We start from the raw sequence: 19289 nt of genomic DNA, 5'->3' as shown, positions 1-19289 counted from the left end.
TGTACTGATAGTGCAAGGATATATGTGATTTTCTTCCATCTACTTTATTTGGGATCTGTCAAACCCCAACCCTCGAGGATCGAAAAACTCTTTCCACTTATATTTTTATCAGTCTATTTATTGTTGTTGTTGTTGTTGTTGTTGTTGTTGTTGTTGTTGTCGAAAACATGTATTTAAAAAGCACAAACAGCTTCACACATTGGTATCCTCAATAACATGACAGCCTCTGTCTCCTGTGCTCAACTTCACTTTTCTCCACTGTCCTGGAGTGTCTAAGTATCAGCATCTGAACGGACAGCCAGAGAAACAGGGGTTGAAAAAGAGGAACTGAGAGAGATGGAGGGAAAAAGAGCTGTTGAATAGAGGAGGGTTGTCGCACTCAGAAAGGAGGAGGAGGAGGAGGAGGAGGAGGAGCGCAGCTGTCCAAACACTGAGCCCTTCTGTACCTGCCTTACAGCTAGTCCTTCCTCCTCACACCCCTCTGTCCTACCCTCCTTTAACCCTGTACCAAAATTCAGTGTGCCTGCCTCCGATGCTTGTTGTAGCCTTTATTGTAACCATGACACAAATTTCCACTATCCATCACAAAGTAGTATAACCAAGTTGTCTACGTGTTTTACAGATTTATTGTTCAACAGATTTGTAAGTTTTGATGTCATGTCAATAGGGGCATCAGGACAGTTACAAACACTGTATGTATGTCTTATTTTGGTGGACTACATATAACATGTATATAACATATCCAATGCATCCTTTGTACTACAGTGATATTGCTGAAAAGCGTATGATTTTTTAAGTAAGTCATATACAGCAGAGGAAAGCATCAGATCTGTGTGGAGCAAATTTCCTCAAATTAATACATGAAACAAAAACAAATACCACATTTCCTCTGTGCTTTATACTGCACAGCTGTTTCAGGTTTGACTGGCACAGTTTAAATTTTTTTTTATCACAAATACCTGGACAAGTTCATGAGTGAAGAGTGCACTTTAACAAGGCTTACCTGTCCAACATGAATCTCAGTTCTCCTGTGCTTCTGGGGAAACTGTGGCCCTCAATCATGTAGTCAATCAATCAATAGTAACTTTGTAACTATGGCATATAAATTATTGTAGAAGGAAATGATTTTTAATGCGATGGCATTGCATGTTGAAAAAAGTTAGTGGGTGTAATGCTGGGTTTTGCAGTATTATCCAATGACCACGGTCTTGCCAGACGATAGGTGATAGGGTTTGCCAGTGCTAGGTAAAGTAAACTGAATTTGAATATAGCATGAGTGAAGTGAGTTTTATGGCTCCTGGTGAAGGTGTTCTCATTAACTGTTCTCTGCTGAGATTACAGTGACATTTTAAAAACCCATTGGAACTTATCACACATAAGCTATGTGCACACTATTATATTTCCATTGTAAATTTGTGTTTTAAATCCACTTTTCTTGCGAAACAGAAGGGTCACAATAAACTACACAGGTCAGTGCTATATAATCGAACATTCCCACGCCTTGGACTAGGCCTCCAACTCAATGCACAAACTAATACAGGGTCTGCAGCATTTCCAAAAGTCTGCTCTGGATTCTAAAATGCCGGAGCACTATGGACAGGAGGTGGCAAAAGGTTTATTAGTGTGAATGTAGCCATAGACACAAACAACCATTCACACTCACATTTACACATATGGACTTCCTATAGAGTCACCTGTTACCTGCACACGGAGCCCTGTTGCTGTGAGGCAGCACCACTGTGCAGCCATGAAATAAATCAGATAAATCAAATAGGCCTCTTGAATTTGTCAAAGTGAACCATACTCAGAACACATTGGTTGAGTAATATTCTTTCATCTAATAGGACCCACAATCACATATTGCCTCATTAAGTGGTTATGGGGAGAGGTTGGAAAATTGTCCCTATACTTTCCGTCTGAATCAGCCCTCTGAGCAGGCCTCCTGTGGGCCCATTACAACATCAAAAAAGCCTTTAACATACACAGGAAGCTTGAAAGGGTTAAAATGAGTGCTAAGTAATTGCTCATTCATTTATCTTGAACACATCTGGCTTCTTTTCTGGTTTGTGGTTACAGCAAATACATGTACAATAATGACGCACCGTACAGTGCATGCAGTATACTCTGCCTGCTTTTTCTATTCTCTCTCTCTCTCTCTCTCTCTCTCTCTCTCTCTCTCTCTCTCAGAGGACTAAAAGGTTCCCGTTGATTCATTCTCCTGATTCTGTATTTGTCACCAAATCTTTTCTTTGTCTTTCCTGATGAGGATGGTCTTCAATCCTGCCCTGGATATTCTTAACAAATACCTCCAGAATTGAAATTCAGGGGCCCTTGATGGGAAAAGCCTGTGACACTCACTAAGCAGAGACAAGTGGCCAGAATAACATGTGTGATAAAAAGCTATAATAACAACAACAGTCCACCACCTTAAAGCTAGAGTAGATAAGAAGCATTTGTTGAAATTTTCGTCTGACAGCAAACAATAAATAAAATGCAACCGATTAACAACATTAACCACGTTTATTATTGTTCTCCACAAACTTCATTTTGATAGTTTAGCTGGCTAACTGGACGTTGTATACTCATTATTGGTAATTTGACCTTGAAGCCCTGCACATTGAAAAATGATGCTAATGTGGCTTGAAAAGTGAGGCCAAGGTGTCCTGACCAAGTGTCCATATGTAACAAGGTGGGAGTGAGAATGTGTTGCAATAACCCAGGAGCACAGTACATGAAGAACGAGTGAGCCGCTACAGCATCGACAGACTGTCTTCAGCAGCTAACCCAGTAGCATCAAGCACACACCCACAGCTGTGGGCAGTAACTGCCAGGCCAGGTAGTCGATTCAGACTGAAAGTCAACCTAATCTCATCACAACCTCCGTGAACCAATAATGTTGTTGCTGTCAAACTTTAAAACGGTGCCTTTCTCTGCTGTGGCCAGCTGTCATTGCAGTGTCAGGTCAATTCAGCCCTCCTCTTCCTCCTCTTTTGTCACATTCATCAAGGGTCCTTCCACTGAGCTCACTCACATCTTCACCCCTTCACCACCACCACCAGTGTCATGGTGGGGAGGTGGGGGTAGTTCCTGTATGCTCATGGCATCCTTAAAACCTTAAAAAAATGACATTACAATGGTGTTGCAATTTCCAAAGACTCCTCTCAAATTTCTTCAACTCTCCTTTCGTGTACTATGTTACATGATTTTATTATTCTTTAAGCACCTTCTTTTAAGTCTCCTGACTGAAATGTGGTAATTGAACAGTTTTTCACCATGCAGTCTATATTGTTCACATTCCCCTCTCTCATGTTGTGTCCTCAGGTTGTTTGCCACCAAGTGCAGCGGCTGTCTGGAGAAGATAGCACCCACAGAGTTTGTAATGCGAGCTCTGGAGACTGTTTACCACCTCAGCTGCTTCTGCTGCTGCGTCTGTGAGCGCCAGCTGTGCAAGGGAGACGAGTTTGTTCTGAAAGAAGGTCAGCTGCTGTGCAAGAGTGACTATGAGAGGGAGAAGGACCTGCTCAGCACAGTCAGTCTAGACAACTCGGACTCAGGTAACACTGGGTATTCTGAAGCAGACTACACTGCACACCCAGTGAATTTGGAAACACATCCAATTAATTCCTTCATGTATGAATCTCTAAGTGAAATATTGGTTCTCATTTGCATCAAACCAATGGAATTTTACCTTGCCTGTAATGCAGAAAAAGAGAGTTAAATATAGTTAGACATGAAACGGCAGTCAAGTCTATAATGAAATAATAATCTGGTGACAGATAAAAGTGAGGATGAGAATCTGGATGTGAAGTCAGAGAAGTGTCCTGCAGCAGGGAAAGGCAGCGATGACAGCAAAGACCCTCGCCGGCCCAAACGGCCACGCACCATCCTGACCACCCAGCAGAGGAGAGCCTTCAAGGCCTCCTTTGAGGTCTCCTCCAAACCCTGCAGAAAGGTGAGCAGACAGGATTGAGTATAGTGAGATATTGTACTGAAATTATGCATTTATCAAACTGCAGAATGACATTGTAAAGTTTTTCTTGGTGGCCATCACGGAACTTTTACACTCTTGTTTCTGTTCTGTCATTACTTTTGTTAAATCTGGAAATTAGACAGGGAACACTATTGCTAACAGTATTTCAACATGAGGAAGACACACAAAACAAACACATATCACAAAGCAAGATGAACAGTGTGTAGGAAGAAACTAGAGAGTCCCATATATTCCTGGTGTTATAACTGAGTCTGAGTTTAACAGATAAAAGAAAGAAAAAATCTGTCCATCAGTTTCTACATAGATAAAGTTAAAATGTACAGCTGAGATCACTGCAGTTTTTAAGAAGTTAACTGTTTTTTGTCACAAAACAAACATTTTAGATTAAGAGATACATCCAGATATCATTATTTAAATCACATCCTATCCCTTGAAAAAAGGAATATGATGTGTTTCAGATGGGCCTAGTTTGGTATTGGCCATAAACTCTGGCATTCCCCAAGTCAATTATACATTGTTACATTGTTTTCTATTTCTACTGTTTTATCAATATTAAATTCTTTGCCTCTATGAAGTGTCTATGAATATCCAACTGTGCTGACATAGACTCACTAACCACATCACAACTTGGCTTTTGAAAAGATTGCACTACTTTAAGTTTGTAAAAATGGCTAATGAGGGTGACTGTGCTGTGACTTGCAGGTGAGAGAGACCCTGGCTGCAGAGACGGGACTCAGTGTTCGTGTGGTCCAGGTCTGGTTCCAGAACCAGAGAGCAAAGGTCAGTAAAGCTGTATATGGAAAAAATACTGATATATACAGTGCATCGGGAAGTATTCACACCCTTTCACTTTCCCCACATTTTGTTATGTCACAGCCTTTTTCCAAAATGGATTACATTCCTTTTTTGTCTCATCAATCTACACAAAATACACCATAATGACAAAGTGAAAAAGGTTTTTTAGAAATTTTTGCATTTTTTATTGAATAAAAAACTGAAATATTGCATGTAAATAAGTATTCACACCCTCTACTCAGTACTTTCTTCAGGCATCCTTGGCAGTGATTACAGCCTCAAGTCTTCTTGGGTATGATGCTACAAGCTTGGCACACCTGTATTTGGGGTAGTTCTCCCATTCTTCTCCACACATCCTCTCAAGCTGGGGAGCGTCGCTGCACAGCTATTTTCAGGTCTTTCCAAAGATGTTCAATCGGGTTCAAGTCTGGGCTCTAGCTGGGCCACTGAAGGGCATTCACAGACTTGTCCGGAAGCCACTCCTTCGTTGTCTTGGCCGTGTGCTTAGGGTCGTTGTCCTGTTGGAAGGTTAACCTTCACCCCAGGTCCTGAGCACTCTGGAGCAGGTTTTCATCGGACCAGAGAATCTTGTTTCTCATGGTCTGAGAGTCCTTTAGGTGCCTTTTGGCAACCTCCAAGCAGGCTGTCATGTGCCTTTTATTGAGTAGAGGCTTCCGCCTGGCCTCTCTAATATAAAAGCCTGACTGGTGGACTGCTGCAGAGATGGTAATCCTTCTGGTAGGTTCTCCCATCTCCACAGAGGAACGCTGGAGCTCTGTCAGAGTGACCAGGGTTCTTGGTCACCTTCCTGACCAAGTCCCTTCTCCCCCGATTGCTCAGTTTGGCTGTGCGGCCAGCTCTAGGAAGAGTCCTGGTGGCTACTGTGCCTCTGCTTTTCACTCATTAGTGGAGATTTCAGCTGTCTTACAGTCTTACTGCCATGAATTCAGCTGTTATGTTGTTTTGATCCAAAAACAGATCCATATTGGCACCAGCAAACACAGGCTTACAAAGTCAAGGATGAGAAGGGTGACTATCAGCTTTCAACTAAAGCAGCGTTCAGTTCATAAAGAAAACTTTAAATCATGCATTCTGGTGTAGTGTAATAATCTACCCTTGAGATTAATGCATGACCCAGTTTATTAGTTAGATTTAATTTTGGATATATTCTTTAGGTTGCAAAATGCTGTCCTAATAATACCTGTTAAGTGGCTTATTAAGTTGCTCACTGGGTTTCAGAGACAGCAAGACGAGTTTGGTGTCAACCTCCTGCCTGTGACCTCTAGCACCTACCACAAGGATCTCAGCCGTGTCTGTGTTTAACTGCAGAATGTTTGGGGTCATTCATTTGTCTTATGTCACCGATATAGTTGACTAGGTGATTTATAGGGCTGGGGTTATGAAAGTAAAATATAGAGTTGTGTATCATCAGCATGATGAGTAGTCAAATATATTGTGCTATTGTCCTGATGGAACCAAGTGGCAGCATATACAGATTAAACGATAAGGGCCTATAACTGAGCCTCATGGGGCCCCAACAGCTAAGGTTAAAGTAGCCAGATTTTAAGTTGTCAAGAGGTACAGAGAATATCCTGCTAAGAGTGTCAGTTAATGACGCTCAGTCATAGTGTCAAAGGCTGTTGTCAGGTGTAGTTATACCAGCACTGTTGATGTTAGGATCATTGATTACTTTTATTTGAGCTGTTTCAGTGATGTTGTTCGTCTTGATCTTAGAGTAGTAAATTGTTTTGTATCAGGATATTTGGGGTTATGTGGAAGTGCCCTGGGGTGATTCTGCAGTTAAATGCTAGATTCTCACTAAAGTCCTCTAAGAAGCCATGTTTAAGTTTGGGAGGGTCACACAGTATAACGAATAGCTCGGGGGATACAGATTTACAAACAACAGCATCATATTCAAAAGATGAGAAATTCCAAAATAGATATAATTTATATGATGAGCTTAGAGGGCAGCAACTCCCCCACCCTTCCTGTTGCATCTTGTGCAATGTATAAAACTTACATTTTCAGTTTTAGATATCTCTGTCAAGTCTTTGTTAGCAGTCTCATCCAGCCTGGTTTCAGTGAACATAATACAATCAAGTTTGTTGTTACACATGGTGTCATTAACGATGAAAGTTTTGTTAGATAAGGATCTGACATTTAGCAGTGTCTGCTTTAGACTACTAGTAGCAAGAAGCAACAGCTAAGTATGACACAGCAGATTTACCATGGACAAGTTTCTCCAAGTGAGCACCATTATGGCCAACTGATCCAGGTGATTTTTTTACTGCAGTTATATCTATTGCTGATTATTGCATGATGGGGCAAACTGTGAGAGGAGTACTAAAGATACTCACCTTTGACCTTCATGTGGTGAAAAACATGTTCATAGATAAAAGATGAGATCCTGCATGATCTAGATGGTCATGTTTAAAGAGATCTGTTCTGTGGTTGAAGGTGAAGTTGTCCATGTAAGGGACGTTTCTGGTACAGCAGTAGCCTTTAAGACAGATGTACAGTTGCATTTATATGCAAAACTTGTTGTTAAAATGGAGGGAGGGCAGTGGGCCAGCAATTATACATTGTTTTCCTGAAGTTCAGTGGCATCTCCACAGTTTTCAGTGTGTTCAGATCCAGGTTGTTCTGACTGCATCAGAGAACCAGTTGTTCAGCCTCCCATCGGTATGCAAACTCTTCAACGTCTGACATGCAGTCATTGGTGTAGAGATCATTCCTGGGGGTGCTGATGGTCTATGTGTTGGATGTGATTTTCTCAAGGCTCATCTTCCTGTCTGCCAGGGAGTTTGTTATCTACTGACAGGTGGAGGCTGGCACAGTGAGCTGGGTGAGTTTTGAGTGGAGGATTTCTGGGATGATCGTGTTGAATGCTGAGCTGTAGTCCACAAACAGGATCCTTGCATATGTCCCTGGATGGTGAAGGTGCTGCAGGATGTAGTTGAGTTCCATGTTGACGGCGTCCTCCACCGACCTGTTTGCACAGTGGGCAAATTGCAGAGGTCCAGCTGGGCGCCTGTGATGTCTTTCAGCTGAGTCAACACCAGTCTCTCAAAGGATTTCATGACCACAGACGTCAGGTTGACGGGTCTGTAGTCATTTAATCCTGAGATTGAGGATTTTTTTGGCACCAGAGTTATTATGGAGCTTTTGAAGCATGAGAGAATGTCACACAGCTCCAGAGATTTGTTGAGGATCTGTGTGAAGATGTGTGTCAGCTGATCAGCACAGACTTTTAGACAGGAGGGGGACAATAAAAATGCAATAATCTCATAATTTACCCTGTAATAAATTGAGGTAGCAATTTATATTATCTGCTACATCTATGCAAAGTAGCTTGTTGCAAACTTAGTTTTTGTCCTGTTCTTATCGATTTCTGTACTTTATAGACATATACATTTTTGAACCAGTCCTTACCGCAGTGATTAATCAGATCTTCCTCTACATTATAAATCTAGACCTGTGATGTACTTAGATATGTCCACTTAGGTGGATTTGTTCTTTTTTACCTATTCATGGCGGGCCATCTCTCCATTTCTTGCAACCATTTCTTTTTAGATTTTCTTCTTTGAATTATGTCATGTTAGGAATCTTGTTGGTGAAATACATTTTCCTTGTAATCACAATCATAATCTGTAATGTCTTATGAGCTCAGGTGCATCTTTTTACTTGGTAATGATGTCAATTCATATTTTCATTAGTGGTTGCTGAACTAAACATTGGAATATCCAAAGCACTCAAAATTCTGAAAATATTTGCTGGGGTCTCAGGTGTGGTTTGACCATTTCACACATTTTTGTTTGTAATTTGATATTGAAATATATATTTTAGGGGAGGTTGACAAATGAGCTCTCAATCTGTCAATGTCAATAAATGCCTGACAGCCACATACTAAGATTTTTACTCTGTTTATTTATTTACAGATGAAGAAGTTAGCCCGCAGACAACAGCAACAGCAGGAGCAACACAACAGCCAAAGGCTAGGCCAAGGTGAGGATTTATCATTTGTCTGTGTGTACACTGCGCTGGTTAGTTAGCTGATTTCTCTGATGTTGCAAAAAGAAAAGCACAATTGATATCCATCTGCAAGACGTAATTTGTCCATTATAATTGTAATGACTGGGATTACTGAGAACTACGTAATTCATGAATCATTTGGAGAAACAGCTTGAAATATTAAATTTATTACAGGAACAATAAACAGAGGACAGTCACTCAGCAAACACTCCCAGTTTTGTAGGCTTTAGAATGAGTCCCATACTCTGAAGTCTGCTGGTAAATATGAGTTTGCCGATGGCAGGGCTATAAAGTGTGGGCTACAGCCATGATTCTTGCTGCAGCACAGCCCCTCATAGCTAGCAGGCTTATTGCCACCGTGGTCTCACAGCGGATATGAGCATACAGTTTAGATAAGTGTCTCAGTGCTTTGGCAAGCACTGCCTCTATCTGTTCAGGGACTTCCAGCATGTCAATATTGGCATAGCAGCATGGTTTATTTCTCATGGAAGCTGCTGCTGTTAACCAAATGAGCTAAGCAAACTAGCAAATGGGGGTTGTTTGAAGTTGATGATATGAAGCCTCCTGGATGACTGGTGAGATGTCTTCAAGCCAGTCAGTTTAGATAATGCATTTACAGTATATGTTTTTAAGAAGCCTTTTGTTGTACAGTATTCACAGTCTGTAGAGAAAAACATGGATGTAGCATCTTTGTTCACATCCATATGGATTTTTGGTGCCCAATGCTGTAGAACAACAGAATTATATATATTTTTATTGCCTTGTGAGTATATAGTATATTTATTTATTTATGACAATAATATCTATACAGTGGCATGGGAAAGTTTGGGCACCCCTGATCAAAATTTCTGCCATTGTGAATAGTTAAGTGAGCAAAGATGAAACATTGGCTTCAGTATTTTAAGCAACTCAAGAGATTTGAGCTCTCAGATAACTTTTATCCAGATTTTATCCTGACCTTGATTAGCTTGATAGGGCCATGAATTGTTTCATGATTCATATAGCCTGGGAAAATCAAGATAGTGACTTGGCTAATGTAAACATAAGTGTCCATTATCTGGTTATAAAACACTTGAAATGTGTGTAAATATAAATGGTGCCCATTATGTACAGTAAGACACATTTACACCTTTCATTAAGTAAAAAAATAGTACTGCTGATAGAGGAATTCAAAGAAAGACATCCGGTGGAGTTTTCATTGAGCTTTAACACATTACTAAGGCATGAAAGTCCAAAACTATTGAACACAAGGAAACAGAATGAAAATGATTTACACAGAGTCAGCGAAGGTGGGTGAAGGTGAGAAGCCCACACAAATATAGGAAGACAGTGATAACTGCAGCTCAGAGTTGTAACCCTGTTCTCACTTGTGCCACTAACTTTTACAGAGGTAATATCAGGTTGTATGGAGGACCTGCTCAGCTCCTACTCAGGGCCTCTACCTCCAAACCATCAGCAGCTGGTGACCATGGAGCACAATAGCTACAACACTGACCCCTTCCAGCAGGGCCTCACTCCACCACAGATGCCTGGTGACCAACTGAATCCCTACGGTGAGCATCACACTCAATGCACTATGCCTGTGCCTGTGGATGAGTGTTAAGCACTGTGGCCTTTCTGTGTTCTCTGTATTCTCTGTGTTTCCTTCCATATTAATGTGAACTGTGACACTCTTCGATAGCTGTCTCCAGCTGGAGATCTGTCCAAACTGTTTCCCTACCTGCCACTCAGTGCATGCTGGGATAGGCTACAGCTCTCCAACCCCATTAGGGGAGTAGTGTAGTGGTTTTACATTACTCTCACTATAGTATGAGACTGCCTGTTGCAGATTTGTGACACTTGTTGATTGAAGATACTATTAAGTTGCATTATGGGAAATATAGGATCCAGTGTCAGAGTCAGGATATCTCAGCCTGTGTCTTTGATTTTGACCATTCATTTCCAGTTTGTGTGTTTTTGCTCCACAATTTTATCAAACTGTAATACTAAACCACTGTGGTACCTCTTTAATGTTTTGAAGTTAAATACACATCACAGTTGGGCTTCAGAATATCAACAATGGATTGAGACAAAATTTAGGAGGCAATTGGGTGCCACAATAAATTTAGTGAGTATATCTTTAAAATAAGACCAGACAAAGATAATATATAGACAAACCAATACAAGTGTTAAAAAATGTTCATGGTGATCTCCGCTATAATGACACTTCCCGTGTTCTATCAATGTTAACCTCACTCCCATTTTATTGGCTGTGATGGTAATTAACCAGTAAGTCATGACAGCTGACTAAACACAGATAACCTATCAAATTGTCATCATTTAGACCCAGTGAGCCCAGTAAAACCAAGTGACACCCAGGAGAGCAGTACTACACATCTGTGTGCCTGTCCAACACACACACACACACACACACACACACACACACACACACACACTTTTTCTTCATTTAGTATGCATGGATATGTGAATATGCAAATAACCCCACCTCTATCTCCACCCACCCCTCCGTTGCTTGCCTGCAGCTCATGTGTACCTGCTCACCTTCAACTCTGCTCATCAAACACACAAACAGCACTTTCTGTCAAAAAGCCCTGAAGGAAAACTAACCTCATCTTGCATTATACGAGTAGCTTATGAGGAAACCCTTTACTATGACATGCTTTCTTAGTGAACAACCCCAAAGACAGTTATTTCTGTCGGAATAATTGTAATAAATATGCCCACCATATTCATTGACTAACATTATCTAGCAGATCTCAGATTTGTTTGGACAACAACCTTGAAAGGGGCAAAAGAGTTGAGAATATTGGTGCAAATGGATAATGAGATTAGAGCATGTCTACTGAAGTGGTCGCATTAACCAAGTTACAGAGGTCCTGCCTCAGTGGCTCCGACTGCTGAGGAGGAATGTCTTTTGTACTCATATGGAAATGAATATTCATCGACAGGAGTTAATGTGTTATTCCACGAATTTTTGCACATGGAAAGCAATATGTTTTTTCCCAATCTCTCCTTAACATCTGTGATGATGGAGCCACATATAATCAAGATGGAAGTAGAAGGCGATGGGAAACTCTCAAGGCTGTTAAGTTCAAGACAGTAAACCTGTTGCTTAGCTCCAGCTTTGAGGCAGGTGAATGGGTAGAGGTTGCGATTTCTGTTTCGAACCAGGGTCCAGTGATCTTCAGACAAAGGACTTGGACAAAGCAGTGTCTTGTGCTCTGCCCCTGCTTGAACCGAGGAGCAGTTCACAGTGTTTGCAGGAGTACAGGCTACAGAAGTGGAAGGAAGCCAGAAAACTGTTGCTTCCAGAGACTCTGGATTTAAGAGAGCCCCAGCTGCACCTTTCAGTAAAAATGTGTGTTCCAATCAGATTGGCCTCCACATCTGACATCACAGAAGGCTTAGGCCCACCTCCATACAGTTGAAGTCTTCTAACTTGGTCACTGTCCCACCCACTGGATACAGAGCGAATCTGCATCAGTCATCAGTGTTATTACCTCGCTCATTCTGTCTCCAATAACAGGAAGATGTCACAGATACAAAGAAAAAATGCCATTTTCTCTGTTGTTGGCTGCAACAACCAACACAAAAATCTTCATCTACTCTTACCATTTTAGGATGTCAAGACCCAGTGAATTAACTGTATTTTTGTAATGGCAATGTGACAGACATGTCCCCACAACACTGTAAAAAATGTGTGTATTTTACTCCCAGACTGCTTTGTAAACGAGGGCCGGTAACAATAAAAGCTTAACGATTGATCAGTACCAGCTGTCCATGACCTGACTTCAAACTTGGAAGCTCCAAGTCTTGCCATGTTTTATATTGGTTTACTGTTTGTTTTGTAGGTTAGCCTGTTGAACTTTGCATTAGCATGTTGCTCAGCTTGTGTGGCTACTCACACGATCTTGGGCATTGTTGGGCTAATGCTGTAATATTGAGGGACAGCAAAGAGAAACTGTGTGAAACTGTGTTTAAACCCGGGCTCTATTTTGGAGTGTAAATGACCAATAGGAACAAACATTTTTGGATTTGGTCCAGTAGATCTTCTCGGTCGGCAGCCGTGACACAGGCTGCAATGCCTGTGACATAATCCTTGCAAGCAACTGCGCCAGTCAATGTCAATGAAGGACAAACCTCATTTTAAGCCAATACCAAAAGTAGAAGGTTGGATGCTGCTAACAGTCTTTTCATGTTGCTTTCCGTGGAACTTTATAGTGTACCGTTACTGCAGCACTAGCTCAACTAGTATTGTTTTTTTTTGTAATACAGATGCCAGTTGGTGTGTGTATGCGTGTATGTGCATACATGTGCGTGTGTTTGTGAGTGTGTTACCATACTCTGAAGGTAACGATATACCTACGTGTGAAAAAGAAATGGTTAAACTATGGGAATAAATTTTCTTGGCAACATTGTGTAGCTTTGATCAGCACCCAGCAGCTAGCTTGCGCAGACCATAAAAAAATGTAATGTTAGTGGCCTGCTGAGCAGTGAGGCCAAGGCTAAAACAGATCAGATTCCTGCTTGAACATGTTCAGTGCATGTTAACATTAAAAGGAAGCAGCTAAACTTGGAAGCTTAAAGCATTGGCAGAGCTGTGAGCTGCAGTGCCTGCTCTGGCAACAATCTGGCTCAGGCCTGTGGTAGCTGACCAATCAGAGCAGAGTGGACTTTTCAGAGGGGGGCTTAAAGAGATAGTTTCAGACAGAGGCTGAATAGAGGTGCTGCAGCGACAGTATGAGGAAAATGTGTTTTTTGAATATTAACCATGTAAGTCTATTTAGTAGATCACCCAAATAAAAGTATGAACTGGAAAATTGGCATAATGTGTCACCTTTAAAATTCTGTGGGAATGAGGAAGTCACAATGTCTAGTACAGGAGGTGATGTTCTAAAGAAACCAGAGAGAAATATTATACCAAATGAACTTGATGACATGATGACTTCAGTTTAAAATGGTTTTAAGTTAGGACTGTTTGTAATCTCAAACCCACAAACTATGAATGTGACCACTGACCACTTACGAATATAGCATCATCCTTAAGATTAACCTACAATGGAAAAGGAACAGCGTTTATTCAAATGTCCCTTCATTGCCATCTAGTGTATGATCTTAATTGTGAATCAATAATGGCCAGAAAGACTGTTTTATGAAGTTTCATGAGCTGAGTGTTACCATCAATTCTGTGGTTGTGTTGTTGACCACGTTTCCAGCTGGACCTGTGTGAGTTATAGGGTAATATTTTATTGATTCATTTATTATTTCATATATTTTTTGTTCCATGTGTGGGAGAGTCTGAGAGTGAGACGTTGGAAAGTGGCGCATGAGAGAAAATTAAAAAATGAGAGAAACAATGTTGTTTAAACCTGTTGGTTTAAAAAAAACCAAACTTTTTTTCTATTAATAACCTATGCTCTGACTGCTTTTATTAACTTAAAAAGAAATGTTAACCTCAAGTTTGAGTTGAGTTAGGATGTGACTTTTTAAATAAGATTAAATGATTGTGTAAAATAGCCCAGCAAGGAACCAGACAAGTTTGCAAATCTCTTATCTTATATTATAATTTGTCTGGCTAGTGTTCAAACTAAAATAGCCTTATTTTTTTTGAGTGAGCAGTGAGTGATTTAAGCGGTGCGGGGTCAAACCTGAGTGGAGCGTGGAGTGACATTATGCGAAGCGCCTTGGAGCAGCTTGGAGCAGCTTGGAGCGGCTTTGAGCGCTCCAAGCTGCTCACATGCTCTGTGCCCCACATGCCACATATCCACACACTGACTGCCTGCACACGGCTCAAGAGGATGGGGAGAGAGATTACACTGTGTATTGCAATAGTCCTTCTAGACTTACTGTAGGCTACATGTTACATTGCTCTTTGGGAGTTCTTTGTACTGCTCTGTTAATTAACAGGACAAAGTAAAAATGTTGTTGATAGAAGAAAAAACAAACAAGATTGACTTTTTGTGGTTCTTCATACTATACAATCACACAATATTTATATCTGAGGTTATGCTGCCACCTGATAGAAATCCCAATACACTACAAAGCAGTTAAAGTAACCTATAGGCCTCATGCAGAGATTCCACTGGGCAAGGCTGCATTACTTTCCAGCTGCAATGTGATTTTGTTCTGTCTTCCATATGGCTTCATACTCCTTGGAGCGTTTCAGAAGTGGAGTGCTCTGCTTGCCTGATTTTGTTTATTTGCTGAGATTTTGCTAATTTGGTAATTGTTTTCTTGATGTCTGTGTTCCTACCATGGTTAATTAGGTGACATAGTTAAATGTTTTCTTGTCTGTTGTTGTTTTTATTGCTGATATATGAATAGTCTGCACAAGGTATTTTATGTTGAAAATTGGTTGTTCCTGTGTTTGACTTCTTGCCTGGCTCGATCTACTCTGTGCAGCTTGACGTGGCTCCCATCAAAAATAGAGTAGGCATGTATCCTCTGCAAAGCAGAGCAGAAAGCTGCTTCTGGGAAATGTGCTGCAGTGTTTTTGGCAGAATCACAAGCGTTATTAAGAATGACCGTGATCAACTCGGATGGCCGCATTGCAGCCTTGACCTCAACTTTGGACTTGTCATTAAGATGTCATTAAACGTCATAAGACCAGTTTGACAACAGGGAATATGTTAAGCTTACATAAATGATTTATGGAGTTTCCCAATGGAAAGATAGTAGCTTGACTTGTTGCTAAAGTAAGCTAATCCCTAACTGCTGCTAATTGTACAACACTCAGCAGCCTCCAGTGAACATGGCCAGACTGGGACTGAACAGCCTCCAAGACCAGCGTAGGCCAGTTTGACAACACAGAATACAGTAACATTGCAGAGGTGATTTATTTAGTTTTCTGATGGACAGATAGCTTTACTTTCTGTAAAAAAAAAAAAAAAGTACATTAACAGCTGCTAACTGTAGCCACCATTAGCTAGTTAGTTTGGTTAGCCATGCATAGAGCAGATATACCTGACTCAGTCCTGGGGTGCCAGGAGCCAAACCTGGCAAGAAAACTCCTTCTGCGTTCCCTGTCGACCGAGGCTGATCTCTGTCAGTCTTGGGGGCTGTACCCCATCATAAATACCTGTTCCGCTCTGGCCATGATAAATGGGAGCCAGCAGATTGATACTGCCTATTTAGAGACTAAGGAGGGACTTGTCACTGGACAGAGTCAGCTAATAGGACTGTCACTACCCAATCTGAGTGGGACAGGTCACCCCACAAGCTGCAGGGCTGGGGGACATAACACACATTCAGAACTATATGCTACTGTAGCCAATCAATATCAGCTAATCAATATCTGCAACAAGTCCCTCACTAGTTTCCTGTTTTCACAGGAAACATGTAAAGATGTAGACATTTGACTTGTCAAAATTCTATCACTGTAGTTGAGGTCAACAAAAACATTCACGACACCATAACAATGATGTCATGACAGCCAAAGTCAAAACCAACCACAAATCACAGTGTAATGTAACACAGGACACTCAATAGTTTGATGATTAGGCTTGCTATGGCATGTTTATGTTGTCTTAGTTAATGTCAAGTTGTCATAACAAAGACTTCTCAAACAATGTCAGCTTCGCATTAAAAATTACATAATAACATAAACATTTATAAAGACTACATGGTCATGAAAGGTGTCATGTCAGTCATTTGCACACCACATCAAATAAGACAAAGCTCTCAGATCTCAACAGTTAAACTAATAAAGCACCACAGCAGTTGTGTTTGACCATGATTTCTCTGCTCTTCCCAGGTACCGACTCCATCTTCCATGACATTGACAGTGATGCATCTCTGACAAGTCTAAGTGACTGCTTCATGGCCACTTCAGATGTAGGGTCCATGCAGGGTCGAGCAGGGAACCCCATTGACCGTCTGTACTCCATGCAGAGCTCCTGCTTTGCTTCCTGAGACCCAGCCATCACTTTTGGAACAACCCCACCCACCACAGCGCCTTCCCGGCTATGAACACTGAGCACAAAACAGTGCAGACACAAGACACACAGGCCACAGGAATTTCCTGCAAGACATGAATTAACAGGGAAATGTGACTCCAGGACAGAATCCACCAAATATACCTGACTGACCTCCACCAGCCAAAGGAAAGGGAACACTTGAAAATGAAACTTCATTTGTCCCCACATGCCACCCCACCCCCTGCTGTCTGCATGGGGAGCTGAAGCAGTAGGCTACACTCTGCATTGTGTTTTACAGCTGGGTTCATTTTTTTTGAAGGGATAGCTATCAACATTTGTACAGATTTCATAATGGAAGTGTTTATTTGTGGAATGGAAATTTGGATTAAAGTTCAAGTCAGTGATTTGTTGAAAATTTAGTCCCAATCAAACTGTCACACAAACATTAGACTGCATGTTTCTCACTGCTTAATACAGTTCACTAGGTGCATTAATACTGTTGTAAGTTGTTTTCAATGGGACAATTAAACAAATGCAGTTTTGGTAATGTAAGTTAGGCCAGCTACCAAGCTTTTCTGGTGTAAAAAATTATCATCTATGAGCCAATTGATACCTGTTGCTGAATGTATATAAAGCTCTATATATAATTACTGTTCTTCAGAAACATCCAGTTTTGCATGTTAGGATGGACAGCAATTTATTTATTTCTCATCAACGTGCTAGAATACAATAAATCTAATATTTATATTTAAAAAGTATGAAACCATGAAATACGATCCCATCATAAGGTACAAAAAACAAGCATCCTAATTCATTGATTCATTCATATTTGATTCTGCTATTTATCATAGTATTTGTGTTGTTTTAGTGAATGTGTAAATTAGTATCACTTTGCTATTTATTTTTTCAATTGAGATCATCTGGACATTCTGAAGAATGCGTTTTGAATTTGCTAATTTATCAAAAGTGTTGGTACTTAAATAAAAAAATCCATCCTCTTCAATTTTCATCTTCATTTGTTGAATTACATGAGCAGCAGAAGAAAATTCATCTAATATGATCTTTGTACAAAAAGACATTTTAGTTAAAAGTACTATGCTAACCACTCACATCAGCATGCCAGCATGTCCAAGGGTGGCAATACAAACATGCTGATGTTTAGCAGGAACGTTTACCATGTCCAATAGCTTCTGTTGGCCTGTTAGCATGCTAACATTTGCTAGTAAGCATTGACCATGATGCAAAGCATGATGGTAATGTCATTATTTTTTTAGACATTTGGTCATAAACTGAAGTATTGGACAAATTTAAGTTTTGATTTGACGATGGCACAACATGAGAAGTCAGAGGATCACCAAAGTTATTACAGTGTTTCCTGAGGGGAATCTGCCTGTACCAAGTTCTGTGCTAATCCATCTACTGCAGTATGACGTCATGTTCATTTGGAGATCACCAAAGACAGTAGAATTCATCCTTAGGGGACCATAAATGTCAGAAAAAATATTAATATAATTAACCGATCCACTACTTGTCAAGAATGTATAGAACAACTGACTGACTGACCAACCAAAAGACACTGCATCAGCAGTCATGCTGCTAGTTCAAAAAAAAAAAAAAGAAAAAACCTCAGATGAAGTAAGACCACCTCATGCAACTCAAATGACACAGAACCAAAGAAAACAAGAACTCGACCAACTTGCATGGATACCAGATGAAGCTGGGGAAACATAGTTTGGGACTGAGACATCAGAGCTGTATATTACCTTCACTTCTTTCAAAAGTCTAAAGCACTGTGGGTCAACATCTACTTGTCCGTCAAACTCACTCCTGATTCTTGTTTCGTTTTCTAAGAGTAATGATCCATTTTAATCCATTACCTTGGTTCAGAGCAAGATAGCTCAACAACTGCTGACTACTGACTTTTGCATGGGAATTCATGGTCCCTGCAGGATAAATCCAAACCAGGTTTGCAACTCCCAGAGCTGTCCGTCTCATACTGCCACTTGACCAACACTTTGGTCAATCTAAAAAAAAAAAAATCAAACAAAAACAAAAAAGTTGTTTGTGTTGCCACAAAATATTTTGGTCCCCACCAAATGACGCCTAATGATTTTCATCATCCAGCATCAAGTTTGTCACAGGAAAATAGAGGATATCTGAGTTAGATATGGGATGCTTGGACATTCAGCACCATAGCTCACATTAGAACCACCGTTCATTCTTACAAGGACTCAGTTGAGGTGGTTGGGGCATCTGAATAGACTGCCTCCTGGAAGCCTCCAAACGTAGGTATTTCAGGTAACTCCAACCGGAACATTATATCTCCCATCTGACCCTGGAATGCCCCAGGGACCCCAGGGTGATGCAGGAATTACTGGGATTTATGTCCATAATAAACAAGTCTGCATGTCATGGTTTATGTTCAATGCCAATGATCAGTGTCAGTGCAGGAAGAAGTGTTCCCTTTAGTACCAATGTAAAAAAAACAGGGTGTGAACATTGGGGATTGATTTTCCTTTGTATCAAGAACTGCACACAGACCTGCAATTAATGTT

The 19289-nt window shown here is 40.7% G+C and overlaps 1 protein-coding gene across 1 annotated transcript in view; it reads left to right on the top strand.

Annotated features, from left to right (window-relative positions):
* LOC143338090 (LIM/homeobox protein LMX-1.2-like) overlaps nucleotides 1-17735 on the top strand; it is a 53803-nt gene extending 36068 nt beyond the window's left edge. The window contains exons 3-8 of the mRNA XM_076758254.1: nucleotides 3322-3554; nucleotides 3777-3952; nucleotides 4694-4771; nucleotides 8725-8791; nucleotides 10207-10371; nucleotides 16572-17735. Of these exons, the coding sequence (XP_076614369.1) occupies nucleotides 3322-3554; nucleotides 3777-3952; nucleotides 4694-4771; nucleotides 8725-8791; nucleotides 10207-10371; nucleotides 16572-16729 (877 nt within the window). The 3' untranslated portion in view covers nucleotides 16730-17735. The remainder of the gene's footprint in view (nucleotides 1-3321; nucleotides 3555-3776; nucleotides 3953-4693; nucleotides 4772-8724; nucleotides 8792-10206; nucleotides 10372-16571) is intronic.
* The last annotated feature ends 1554 nt before the right edge of the window (nucleotides 17736-19289 follow it).

The sequence above is a fragment of the Chaetodon auriga genome, chromosome 19 (assembly GCF_051107435.1).
Source record: "Chaetodon auriga isolate fChaAug3 chromosome 19, fChaAug3.hap1, whole genome shotgun sequence".
In the NCBI taxonomy this organism is placed as follows: Eukaryota; Metazoa; Chordata; class Actinopteri; order Chaetodontiformes; family Chaetodontidae; genus Chaetodon; species Chaetodon auriga.
The sequence above is the reverse complement of the archived record's forward strand: the minus strand, read 5'-3'. Positions and strand labels throughout refer to the sequence as shown.